Source organism: Chroicocephalus ridibundus, chromosome 6 (assembly GCF_963924245.1).
Source record: "Chroicocephalus ridibundus chromosome 6, bChrRid1.1, whole genome shotgun sequence".
Taxonomy (NCBI): Eukaryota; Metazoa; Chordata; class Aves; order Charadriiformes; family Laridae; genus Chroicocephalus; species Chroicocephalus ridibundus.
Genome location: NC_086289.1, coordinates 26,687,424 through 26,700,453, shown reverse-complemented (window position 1 = coordinate 26,700,453; position 13,030 = coordinate 26,687,424). Strand labels below are relative to the sequence as shown.

Below are 13,030 nucleotides of genomic sequence, written 5' to 3'. Positions count from 1 at the left end.
CGAGGGCCATTGCCTACTAATCCTCATTACTAACCTCAAAAAAGGCAAACAGTATAGCATAAGGTACAGAAAATCTACTGCACAAGAGTATGATGCTGCTGAATGCAGACAACAGCAACCCCACTAGTTCAAGACTTAGACTGAAGGTACTAGAAGAGGCATTAAGTGCTTTATTTGTACTTACCAGGTGTTGTATGGAAGTTATTAGGATCAATAGTATCCCCTTCCAAACATTTTAACCACTCTAGGGTTGTTGGTTTCCCCCCAAACACTAAAAATGCCTTACCTGTGTTACAATATGCTGCCTCAGTACAAAGGCAGTACAATTTGAAAATACTAGATAAGAATCAAGTCAGAGCCTTCATCAGCACAACTGCTAGAGCTGCCCAGTCTGTTTCAGTCCTATTTAAAGTATAAAACTTCTACCTGGCTTGCTACTCGAAACACCTGCACCAGAATGCCTGCACTTCTAGTGCAGAGCATGCCTCATCCAGCCACTGATCCAATCTTAAATGACTCCTTTAACAGCACCACATGAAAAATTAGGGATATACTGCAGTTTGCAGACCAGAAACAGACCCCAGAGCCTGTCCTGACAACTCAGGAACCACAGGGAAGTCATGCCTCACTCCATTAGCAGAAATTTTAACTGTCGAAGTATGCAGCTCTGAATCTCTGTCTACAGGTTTTATTCTCCCTTCAGCTACATTCTATAGGTCTTTATGATACTGGCAGTCCAACAAGCACATCTTAAAAAGACTTTCCAAATCAGTTTGTACACCAGATGACAAAAGCATGCCCACCTCCATGAACTAATGCTGCCTGCTTGGAATTAGGTCATATCCATACAAAGCTCTGATTCACTTCAAATTGATAATCAAAACAAGAGTTGTTTAATTATGAAAAGATTTTAATACAGTGCAAACAGTGCACCAATTTTGAATTTCTCAAACTTTACAAAATGGTAACTTTTGAATCAAAACTAAAGGGCAAGCCAGCATTTTATTGACATAGTTTATTTGATGTTAAAGCCAGATGAGCAGCTTCTTTCCAGAGAAATTCTCTCTATGCTTCTCCATAGAATAATGTAGTCTGTAAAGGAAAAGATACATCAGTGCCACACAATTAAAACCATTTTTATAGTCATACCTTTACAGAGCCTAAAAAACTGGTTCCCAAACAAGTCAGGTGAACCACACTGCTTTTCTTAAGGTTCAAAATTTCACAGTGCTGTCATGGGAATAAGTGAGAGCCTAGATTAGAGCATTTCCGTAGAAAAGCTACAATTGCTTTACCAGCTTTCTGTTTAAGACATTATACTCGCTACATCAGCTTCCAAGACAGTTTAAGTTGCTTTAAAATGAGTCATTCAGACTATTAGTAATAAAATCAGAGTTTTGTCTGTAACACTTACTGTCCACAACACATCCAACTCACTAATGTTTCTGCAGCAAAGATACATAGTCTAGGACTTGTCTAAAAGAGTATCAGGTTTGTTTACAAGGAATTTACTTGAAATAAGTATCTATAAGAAAACAACAAATATTTGTTCCTTATCATACCTACAAATGGAAAAATATAAGTCTTGTTTACAGTAAGACTAAATTCACAGCAGTTTTAGCAACCGAGTAATAAATCTGAACTGCCTCGTTTATTATTTCAGTCTTTAAACTAATCAAGTATTTCATGTAAGTGGATGTCACATCAATTAGCAACTCAGCAGGAAGCACAACAGTCTTAGTCTTAAACTCTTGCACTGGGTTCTATATGAGCGCAGTACCACAGTGTTTGCATAAATCAGCGTTAGACCTATGTCATCCTATGTGACATCCTATGTCACCTATGTCGTAATGACTACAGGCTACTGAATGTCTAGCCTTACAAGGCATTCTAAAGTCATACCTGTTATCCATTTTCCATCTGAAGTATGTTCATTTACTGAAAAAGAAAAAGCATTAATTAATAAGAGAATAGTTTTATGAAAGTTCTATTACCGTAGAAGATGGAGCTTTGAGGCTTTTTACTGACACAATACGCTTTTTCAGTTACTACCGTGAAATGTGATAGGAAGCCCTCAGTTTTGACTACTGAAGAGGCTTAAGACCTAAATTTCATGCATTCCCTCAAAAATGGCCCAACAATAGTTGTTTAAAGCTTAAGAATGCAACGGCACGTTCAGTTGCATTCCTAAGGCAGGCTACCCTGGTTTGAAGTGCCTATCCACCCACACCTCCGATCAAGTTTGTTAAAAAAAACCAAACACATTTCTGTTTGGAAGGCTTACGTGTCAAAGGCTGTCACAACAACATAGTTGTGACATTAAGGGGTAGCGAGAGTCTTTTTTGCATACAGTCTGAATCTGAATGCAAACACTAGGTGAGAGGTGTCTGTACCTGCTTGTTGCAAACTTTCTTGTGATTTCAGCTAGCTACAGAATGTAATAAATAGCAAACTACTTTAAAACACTTTTGAAACTGCAAGGAAACCAGATTGGGAATTCTGAAGGAGTGAGAAGTGAAAGGAAACAACAAAGAAAAACAGTCAGATGTCAGTACAGCTGATGTCTGACTTAAAAGATCAAGAAAAGCTATTCAAGAATGATTCCCCATTTCAGTATTTTTCATGATTACATGGTACAAAACTCTTAGAACAATACAGACTTGCCTGAAGATGTCTCAGAATCAAATGCCTACACATCGTTGAGATAAACAGTTTTCACAGATTGTGCAGGTGGACTCCAAAACATATTACAGGACTCCTATTAAAAATTCCTCCACACAGCCGTAACAATGTTGAACCATGCCACACTATTATGTTTAAACATGCATTTTTCAAGCCAAATCTTTAAGATATGATCGTATTCCGCAAGCTTTTTCCTGTGATGCAGCACAGAACTCTTCTCAACCAAGTTTTCCAGAAAGCATGTAAATTAATTTGTCTTTAGTTTACGCCTAATGCGAGGACACAAAGATTAACAAAACTGATGAACAAATAAGATCTAACCCATGCATACTTATCAACTAAAATATAATTTTAAAAGACATTACAAAACCTCTAATCCAAAACGCAGTTCACCTACTACTGAGATTGCATGCTAATTTGAGAAGCACTTGATGCAGAGTCACATCTGCTATATAACTATCACAGCACACGATCCTGGTCTTGATTTCTGAAGTGTTTATACGCTTTAAGAGAATTTCTATGAACTGGACAGCTTCAGTAATTCAAGTGACAGTCACTTAACCATTTTTTGTACTAACACTCAACTACCTTCAAGTGCCAAATTCAAGAAGTTCCTCCATACTTCTGGTATCAGTGCAGCACTACACGATTCCCTTGACATTGACGAGAGGGTGTATGTTAGTGTTACTACTACACCAAATGCTCAGTTGTGCTGTTATACTGTAAACAACTGTAGGGCTTCATTATTAAAACAGCATTAATGCAGAAAGGACAAGGGCACCAAATCTTACCTAGTAGTTCACAGCAACATTGGTTTATTTCCATCCAATGATAACAAGAACTTCACTTATACAGCAAGTGAAGAATCTAATTTCACATAGCAATCACTGTGGGTTGTGTCTTAACTTGGAATACTGTAGGCCAATAGTTAAATGCAGTTTAATGCTGACAGCTGTGTCGTTCCCAACCACCATCTCAAATGCACAAAGCTGTGATGTGACTTAGTTTTCATAAAGATGCACAACTACTTTCACACAAAGGTCAACTTACACATGCAATTGCACTGTACTACTTTGAATCAGAACCTGGGGTGTTCTGAACCAATGCCTCAGATGAATAGCATTGAGCTTCTTTGATTTCTTCTCATTTGGAATTCCTTGTTTTAATGTTGTTTCACTAGTTTCAAAGATCTTGTTCATTATTAGCCAAATTTTATTTCTAAGTTGCACAGAATAAATTTCATTATGTAGTTATCTGAATCCTTACAGGACAGAAGTAATTTTCAAACAAGCATGCATGCAAGGCAGTACAGTGCTTCAATTAAACAGATGAACACGTGTTTCAGTGATTTTTTAATTCAGTCATCACATCCATACCCATTTTCAGTACCTGCTAGATACTTCATTTCTGATGGAGAATTCCAAGAAAGGAGGAAAAAAAGCAAAAGTGAAGATTACTAAAGTTCAAGATGTCAAAGCACTTTAGCAGCTAGAGAGCTAAGTGTCAAATCTCAATGCCCTATCTTCCCTTGTTAAAACACTTGGAAAAACCCATTTAGCTGCACAGCTTACTCAGTATTTTTCAGAGGATAAAAAACTGCTAAGGTATATAACCATCTTCACACCCAGGTTACTCCTCAGTTGTGGTGGGGTTTTTTTATTTAATGATAACAGAACTCTGTCTCTCTCCAAGCTGCTCACCTGAAAAGCTTGCATCAAGTTCAGCCACAGCATAGGAAGCTCCCACCAGGGGAAAAACCCCCACTGTCTTGGGAATCAGTCAAAGACAGGATAAAGCAGGCATTCTACCTTATTTACACACTGTCTTCACTATCTACAACACCACACATCCTTAACAAAATCTCCTCTACAAATAACACCATAAATAACAGTAACTTGGTGGAGTAAGTATTAGATATTTAGGTAGTCCGAGTAACAAGTGTTAAGAAAATCTAATTTGTACATTGCAAGGCTGAGTTATGAGATTAGCGCAATACTGTTAGATTTACGGAATTTTAACTTTCATTCCAGTGACATGTAGGAAACAATCATTTTAAGAAGCATTATTTCACATTGTATCAGCTAAGCTTGCAGCAGTGAGGAGCAAAACTAAGCTACTGAGCTGATAAGAAGCTATACAACACCACACAGATTACCTTCTGTTATCCAGTAGAACAGGTGAAAAGAAATGGAAGAAAAACAATGTTATTCTGTTGAACAACTTTTTATCAACATTTCAAAGGCAGCATGCCCACTCTAGCTTACAGATATTCTCATCCTACCTTCTTGCCGGCACCAACATTTGCTTTGGCTGTGCCCCTGACTTTCTTCATTCTGTTCTTGCGCTCCTTTCGCTGCTTCCTAGAAGTCTTCTTCTTTTCATACAAGCCATGCTATTAAAAAACCAGCAAAGTTGCATTTAATATTGTTTCTCTGAATTGAAGTTTACTATTCCTGGACTCTCCGAATACTGTTTAAATTTGAAATATTAGCTAAGGAGTGAGATAAGGTTACTAGCTAATGAATGATTCAACACAGAATATAAGCACCAAAGTTGGGTATGTATCTGTCTCATCTCTTACGCTTCTTCAAGACCTTTAATAGTGGTTAGTTATCTATTACTGCTAAACATCACTGGTACCATCAATTTTGCTCTCCCAATTCCCTTATAATAAACATTAAAAAACCTTAACCCTACTGTGCAAACACAGAAGCTAGCCTATACCTCTTACATAACTCTGAGTAAACCAACGGTACTTTCACAAAACTTTAGCTTTTATACATGTAAACCATGAACCACTAAACACTTCATCCTAATTGTTTTCAAGTTACCAGAAAACTTACCCTGGCAAGCCTGTGCTTTGGTTCGTTTTTCTTTGCATAGTCCAGAGAATCATAGATCATGCCAAAACCTGTTGTCTTGCCACCACCAAAGTGAGTTCTGAAGCCAAAGACGAAAATTACATCAGGGGTCGTCTTGTACATTTTTGCCAGCTTCTCCCTGATTTCTGTTTTGGGGACTGTGGCCTTCCCAGGATGAAGAACATCAATCACCTAAGAAGGAATTTTTACAAGTTGCATAAAAGCAAGAGAAGGTTAATATCCAGTACAACAGCCAGGTGCTACAGTCCCACCATGAGCTTAACACTCAAGCTAACCCACATTAAGAGCAGAAAGTATTATTAATTTGATACAAAAGCGTTCATAAGTTTCCTGCTTCAAAAGGCAAAACAACTCACTACCTCACCATCAAGATTTACCTTCAGCAGGCATCAACACATTTAAATCTTCAAACTCTTACAACAAGAACGCAAGAGGTTTTAAGGATCCCTTGCTTATAGTGGCTAAAGAACACCTGCAGCCCAGAACCAATCGACAAGCAATTAAAGGCAATTTTCTGTATTCTTTTACCATCTGCTTCCGCTGAAGCAGCCTGTTTGTCATGAACTTCCTGGTTCTGATGGTCACTGTGTCATTCTGTAAGAGAAGATACAAAATAGTAAAGCAAAACAATAACAAAACATACAATTCAAGTTTAATAAACTTATAAACGCACAGTACAGCAACAGTTAGTAGTCTCTCAGATGCTTACAGTGAACTCATAACTTAAGTGGACTAGTCCTGGACTACAGATAAAGTAGGGCCAGGAGGGCCACGAAAACAATCAGCAGGCTGGAGCACCTATGCTACAAGGACAGGCTGAGAGAGTTGGGATTGTTCAGCCTGGAGAAGGGAAGGCTCCAGGGAGACCTTATAGCAGCCTTCCAGTACTTAAAGGGGACCTACAGGAAAGATGGGGGGGAACTCTTTTATCAGTGAGTGTAGCACTAGGATAAGGGATAGCAGTTTTAAATTGAAAGAGGGAAAATTTAGATTAGATATCTAAAAGAAATTCTTTACTCTGCAGGTGGTGAGACACTGTCACAGGTTGCCCAAGGAAGTTGTGGATGCCCCATCCCTGGAAGTGTTCAAGGCCACGCTGGATGGGGCTTTGAGCGACCTGGTCTAGTGGGAGGTGTCCCTGCCCAGGGCAGCAGGCTGGAACTAAATGATCTTTTAAGGTCTCTTCTAACCAAACCGTTCCATGATCCTGTGATTAACAAACCCACGTGTTATCACTTCCTAAACACTTTCAGACAATAACAGCCACAACACTAACAAACAAGCATCATCTACAGCGGCCCTTTAGCACCTTAAACCAAGGAGCGCGATACCGCACTACTGTCAAAGCCCAGTGCTGCTCTCACTGGCCAGCAGCAAGGCCACACAGCAGGCCCAGCACAGGCCCCGGCCCACACCCCGGAGCTCGCCTCTACCAACCGGCACCGCCGCGCCGCGCCCAGGCCGTGGGAGCCCCGGCCCCAAGCGGGACAACATTCCCCCCTCAGCTTCCACCATACCCCCACAACCCGCTACGGGCAGGCCGGCCCGCAGGGGACAAGCCGCTCAGGAGCCCCAGGGGGCCAGGATGGCGGCAGCAGGGCCCGGATTGCTGCCGGCCAAACCTGGTCACTCACCATCTTGGCGGCGGCCTCCCTGCCAGCGAGCGAGAAAAGGAAGGAGGACCTCCCCGCAGCCAATCATAAGGCGGCGCAGGGGTCCTTCGCGCAGGGGGCGGGGTTGCGTGGAGGGGTGTCTGTCCCAGAGCCGGAAGGGGTGGGTTATGCGCGCAGGCGCATAGTTGGCCATTCGCTGCCGCGTGCAGCCTGGCTGGTCACTGAGGGCCGGTCGCTGAGGGGTTACTGCTTGGTCCCTCTTTTCCTCCCCGCTACCCCTGGGCCCTCTCCTCCTCCCCCGCCGCCGCCATGGTGAAGGAGCAGTTCAGGGAGACGGATGTGGCCAAGAAGATGTGAGTGTGGCGGTTGGGGCGGCATCCTGCCCGGCGGGGGGTTGGATCCTGGGCTGCTGCTGCGCCGGTCCCCCGCCGAGGGAGCCGGTGTTGTCGCGGGGTGGGCCCGGTGGCTGTGGCGGCGAGCAACAGAAATCCCAGTGGGTGGCACAAGCGCTATGAAACGAACGGGAAGGAACTTAGTGCGCTGGGGATGAGGGTGGCTAGCGTTACGGCTCTCCCCTTTTCGAAGCGCCAGGCCCAGGCTGCTGGCAGGCCGCTGGACGTGTGAACACCTGTAAGGCTGCCCGAGAACATCGATAAATCTACCAGATATCAGCCCCCAACTTACTACAAAACAACTCTATTTTGTATTGTTACCCCAAAAGAGCCTGCTCCAGTTATGTAGGGAATCAACTTAGCCTCCTCTGTGTTGCTTTTAAATACATATGTGTGTGCATGCCTGTCCTTATAAGCATTTCTGCATATATATGTGCACATACATACATGTGAAATTTCCCGTTCTAGAAGCCACATCTGTTTTGGCATGAAATCTCCAGAAGAGATGCGCCAGCAAGCTCACATTCAAGTGGTTAGCAAAAACTTGTACAGTCAGGACAATCATCACTCTCCGCTGCAGTATGGAGTACTTGACCATCGTATGGTGAGAACCATTTTTTTTCTTTCCAAACTATCTTTGTAGAATTACTTGAAGTAGTTAAAGGTAAGTTGGGATGACTGAAATTTACAAAATATATATGCAAATGCATCTCTGGTTGAATTGCATAGACTGTCACTTGCAGTGACAACTACTTTCTTTGTGCTTTTGGATGGTTCAGGGAAGTATTCTCTTGAGGCAGGAGATAAGTTCTCTCTGCCTAGGTGTTGAGAGACCCGGAGACATCCATCTACAAAATACCACGTTGTAGATTAGCGGGCCGTAGATCAGCTGCAAAATCCATATGGGTTAATGTCACTGGTATCATCAAGGCCTGCGCGTGAAAGACACTTTTCTTAAGTTTTGGCATGAATGTAGTGCTACTGACATGCTTCTGATGCTGGGGAAAAGGAGTAAGTGCTGTGGGTGTGTGTCAGGATAGCTGACTAGCTTAAGAACTGTTGTATTTTTTGTGTATTCAGTTGGTAACAGCTAAACTTCCTTCTGTGTTCTGTTCCTCCTAAAGGGAACCAGTGAAAAAGACCGCCCCTGTGAAACCTGTGGAAAAAACCTAGCTGATTGTTTAGGACATTATGGGTATATTGACTTAGAACTGCCCTGTTTTCATGTTGGATACTTTAAAGCTGTGATAGGCATCTTACAGGTAAACACATTTTTGATTTGTCGTCACTTTCTGGTGTGTAAAAAGGAAATTATCCAAAAGGATTATGCTTGAAAGAGTAAATGAGAAGACCAAAATAAGCTTGTATTATAAATTTTATCTTTGTGTGTTTTGTAAAATAAATGTATTTAAATACCAGTCTTAGTGATGTAAATACATCTGTTTTATTTTAAGTAATCTCTGACTGATTAATGTAATCCATTATTTTTCTGTTATAGTTTGAATTGAGTGTATGTGGTATGACTTGCCTTTTAGGACATCACAGTAAACAAAAGCTCTATTTGTTTTATATTTGGAATTTTAAGATTCTACAGACCTTTGATAAGGATTCGCTTCACTAACTGTAAATTTTCTTTCCATATACTTTCTTTTGTGTATTGCAGCATATGAATTGGTCTTTCAACCAATACCATCTTATTTCATTCAAAACACCTGCCCTCTCTTGAAGAACTGTAGTTAGAACTGTTACAGTAGACGTTACAACTCTGTCTGTTAAACAACTGTGGTTATATGCATTTATGTTTTAGATGATCTGTAAAACCTGTTGCCATATCATGCTCTCAGTGGAAGAAAAAAAACAGTTCTTGGATTACCTGAAGCGACCTGGCCTTACATATCTTCAGAAGAGAGGGCTAAAAAAGAAAGTGTCTGAAAAGTGCCGAAAGAAAAACACTTGTCCTTACTGTGGTGCCTTTAATGGTGAGTGTTGGCAGTTAGCGGTAGTTATCTGCTGTGATGGGTTTTAATATGGTGGCTGTGATAGGTATCAAAATCTTGAATATCCTTGTTTGTTCCACAGCTAATGGGTGTTCTGTCTGGCCTTTATTAAGAATCAGGCAATTGCATTCTTAATGCCAAGCATGTGCTTGCTTACATCTCAGTTATGTGGATAGAGACATTGTCTTAGTTGCTTGTTTTGTTTCATGTGGTGTCTATTCATGGTAGTAATCAATATTTGATACTTGAACAATGGCAAAAAAACCCCATTTAACACGTTTTTAAAAATATTGGGAGCTATGGTCAGTGATCAATACCTTAACTTAGAAGTATTTGTAGACTTTAGTTATGATTGAACTTCGTTTTTTATTGGGTTTTTTTTGTTGTTGTTTGGTGGTTTTGTTGTTTTAAAAAAAATCCATGTTTATTTGCTTGCAGGAACTGTGAAGAAGTGTGGCTTGTTGAAAATAATACATGAAAAGTACAAGACCAATAAGAAAGTGGTAGATCCATTAGTATCTACTTTTCTCCAGTCCTTTGAAACTGCCATAGAACACAACAAAGAAGTAGAACCCTTGCTGGGAAGAGCTCAGGTGAATTTTATTATGACTTCAATTTTTCTGCTAGTTTTTGTGCTTGAAATAAAACTCCTTAAAGGTTTGCAAAAATGGGAAATTTTGTTTATTGATCTGCTCTGATACATAGCTCTCTGTCTGTATAGACAAGCCCATAGAAGCTCTGCATGTACATGTAGATTTACTGTAGCTCTGAAATTATTACAATACACAGAAATTTTTTTTCTTCATAAGAACTTAATGTTGAGAAGGAAAGAGGAGACAATTATTTAAATCTTTTGTCATTCAGCTTTGCATTGTGTGCAGTTTTGTTTCCTTCTGCTCTTTGAAAGCTGGGGAGATCCTGGGGTACACATTTAGATGGAAAAAGTAACAAATATCTGGAGTTTCTTATACTGCAGGAGTAGCTGTACTAAGAACAGAGAAATTATTTTTAAAAAAAAGTTCAGAAAGTACTGTAATTCATGTTAATTCCTACTAAGAAAATTAATGCAATGTACCATAAGTTTGTTGTAAGAGGCTTATTGAGTTGCTTTGAGAAGTAACTATGAAATACTCTAAAAAAAAAAAAAAAAAAAAAAAAAAAAAAACATGATGAGAAGTAAACACTAATGCACTAATGTATAAGGAAAAAAAAGAAAGGGAGGAAAATAGCAAGTTAGTACCTGAGATGCTGAAAGTATTAGTTCAGGATAAAATAGGGTAGTTTTGTTTTGCATACATAGTTCTTATCTGTTTGTCTTTTTAAAATGCTTTATTTTTGAACAACCAGTAAATGAGGGAAGAGGGGAAGCACTGAAACTTTTACATTATGCCTTTCTCCAATGTTTTTTGTAGGAAAACTTAAATCCTTTGGTAGTATTGAACCTCTTCAAAAGAATCCCAGCAGAAGATATCCCTCTGCTGCTTATGAACCCAGAAGCAGGTAAACCCTCAGATTTGATCCTCAGGCGACTCTTAGTGCCTCCACTGTGTATCAGGCCCTCTGTGGTGAGTGACTTGAAGTCTGGCACCAACGAAGATGACTTAACAATGAAACTGACAGAGATAATTTTCCTCAATGATGTAATAAAAAAGGTGAGTTATCCTTTAAGCTCTCAGAGACTGTTGCCTTCACAAAGATTTGGTTAGGATTGAATATAGCAAATGGTTTTACTTGTCTTACTATTTACAATCAAGCGAGTGGTCTGTACTGTACTGCTACGTCATTTGGAATTTTATTGAAAAAAATAGAGAAACTTGCTTCAAGTGGAGGTGGCTGACTGACTGATTGCAGGATAGGATCTGCTGCAGTTCTGCTGGTGGATCATGGGAAATGATTTTTCGTTTGTTCTGGTCTGTAAACTCTTCTCCCTCCACCCCTGACTATGAAACTTTTTGAGTGGTCACTTAACAACGAAAACATTATACCTATTGTTTTTTGGGTTTGTTTTTATTTTCTTTTCATGTAGACGTTCCTCTTTTTTTACTACATCTTTGTCCTTTCTTTATTCCACTATCTGTTCTTAAGAAATCAGGCTTCGGCTAGCATGGTTATCAAGTGGAGACTAGAAGTAAATTTGACAATTTATCATTTGTTTAGAAGAACAGTTCTACCAGACTAATACTTCTCAAGCTTTTCAAAACTGGTCTTTTGTCAGGAAAACAAAATCAAGTGAGAGATGACTCTCCCATGATTAAAAAATTGTTAACTACTGATGGTCTTCCTGGCTGCAAGGAAGGAAGCGTCACTTCAGTGGCTTGGGAAAAACACAATTTAAACAAATACATAGTGTTCTGACTATTTGTCCAAAGCCAGTGCTAGTCAAAAGAAATTTTTTTTCTGGGTTCTATTGTGAATGGTCTTATGCTATAGGAATATGCATCCTGTTATAAAGTTATTTTATTTATATTATTTTCAAAGAGTAGTACTTGTATCAGAAAAATTCTTTGCTAGTTTATTATGTGTTGTTATATTTATTTTCTGAACTGGATGACTATTTTGTTTAGCATAGGATATCAGGAGCTAAAACACAGATGATTATGGAAGACTGGGACTTTCTTCAACTGCAGTGTGCCCTGTACATTAACAGTGAGCTCTCAGGAATTCCTCTCAACATGGCACCTAAAAAATGGACCAGAGGTTTTGTTCAGAGACTTAAGGGAAAGCAAGGTTTGTCTAGAAAGCTGTCTTTAATTATTATTTTTTTTTCATTAAGCCACAGATATTTGCTGTTCCAAAACATCTCTCTGCTACTGTTGTGTTGTGCTTCAGTGATGTACCTGGAAAGATTTCCTAATGTGCTGTCTTAACATTTTGAAAACAACTTTTATATAACAGAGTTTTCACTTGCTTATTTCGCTAGGTCGGTTTAGAGGCAATCTGTCTGGAAAACGAGTGGATTTCTCTGGCAGAACAGTCATTTCACCTGACCCTAACTTAAGAATAGATGAAGTAGCAGTGCCTATTCATGTTGCTAAAATACTAACTTTTCCTGAAAAGGTAAGTAGTGTAGAACCAAAACCTTTTCTATGTTGTGTTGTTTGGTGTTTGGTTGTTGTTTTTTTTTTACCAGATATCAGTGTTGTCCTTCTTTATAGCCTTACTGTAAAAGACAGTGAATGTATTGCTTTTATGTTCAAAATGTCATTCAGTGATACTTTGCCAGTTCTGTTGCTACTGGTAAATGAACAGTGTACTATCAGACATATGCAAGTACTGGGAAGGCATATGGTGTAAGAAGTTGACATATCAAGAGAGGAGAGTTTTGCTTGATTTTTTTTTTTTTTTTTTTTATTTTTTTTTTAATTCATACATAGCTTTATTTGTTGGTCTATCTGTCTAAGGAGTGGTTGGGTCTTTTTATTTCTGAATTGACTTCTCAGATTTTTAATTTAATTTCACTCTGA

At 39.5% G+C, this 13,030-nt stretch overlaps 2 protein-coding genes across 5 annotated transcripts in view; one reads left to right on the top strand and one right to left on the bottom strand.

Moving 5' to 3' along the window:
- Window positions 1-983: 983 nt before the first annotated feature.
- RPS24 (ribosomal protein S24) lies at window positions 984-7,309 on the bottom strand. 3 transcript variants are annotated; one of them, XM_063337797.1, is made up of 7 exons: window positions 7,199-7,305; window positions 6,093-6,158; window positions 5,526-5,735; window positions 4,964-5,074; window positions 4,072-4,089; window positions 1,903-1,938; window positions 984-1,092 (listed from the first exon to the last, which is right to left on the bottom strand). In XM_063337797.1, the coding sequence occupies exons 1-5, from the start codon at window positions 7,199-7,201 to the stop codon at window positions 4,084-4,086; spliced, it is 396 nt and encodes a 131-aa protein (XP_063193867.1). In that variant the 5' UTR covers window positions 7,202-7,305; the 3' UTR covers window positions 984-1,092; window positions 1,903-1,938; window positions 4,072-4,083. The 3 variants fall into 3 exon arrangements, with proteins under 3 accessions (XP_063193867.1, XP_063193868.1, XP_063193866.1); XM_063337798.1 differs by lacking the exon at window positions 4,072-4,089 and having other exon boundaries at window positions 7,199-7,303; XM_063337796.1 differs by lacking the exons at window positions 984-1,092; window positions 1,903-1,938; window positions 4,072-4,089 and adding an exon at window positions 4,168-4,840 and having other exon boundaries at window positions 7,199-7,309.
- A 32-nt stretch (window positions 7,310-7,341) lies between these two features.
- The window catches only part of POLR3A (RNA polymerase III subunit A), a 39,760-nt gene continuing 34,071 nt past the window's right edge, over window positions 7,342-13,030 (top strand). For both annotated transcript variants that reach the window (XM_063337795.1, XM_063337794.1), the window contains exons 1-8: window positions 7,342-7,530; window positions 8,038-8,173; window positions 8,694-8,831; window positions 9,377-9,548; window positions 10,005-10,159; window positions 10,979-11,218; window positions 12,131-12,293; window positions 12,487-12,623. In XM_063337795.1, coding sequence (XP_063193865.1) covers window positions 7,487-7,530; window positions 8,038-8,173; window positions 8,694-8,831; window positions 9,377-9,548; window positions 10,005-10,159; window positions 10,979-11,218; window positions 12,131-12,293; window positions 12,487-12,623 — 1,185 coding nt within the window. In that variant the 5' untranslated portion in view covers window positions 7,342-7,486. The remainder of the gene's footprint in view (window positions 7,531-8,037; window positions 8,174-8,693; window positions 8,832-9,376; window positions 9,549-10,004; window positions 10,160-10,978; window positions 11,219-12,130; window positions 12,294-12,486; window positions 12,624-13,030) is intronic.

Coding starts and splice junctions, on each gene's coding strand:
- RPS24 (XM_063337796.1), bottom strand. Junction 5,736..6,092: donor TGCTTCAGCGGAAGCAGATG/GTAAAAGAATAC, acceptor ATTCCTTCTTAG/GTGATTGATGTTCTTCATCC. Junction 5,075..5,525: donor CAAAGCACAGGCTTGCCAGG/GTAAGTTTTCTG, acceptor GTTTTTTAATAG/CATGGCTTGTATGAAAAGAA.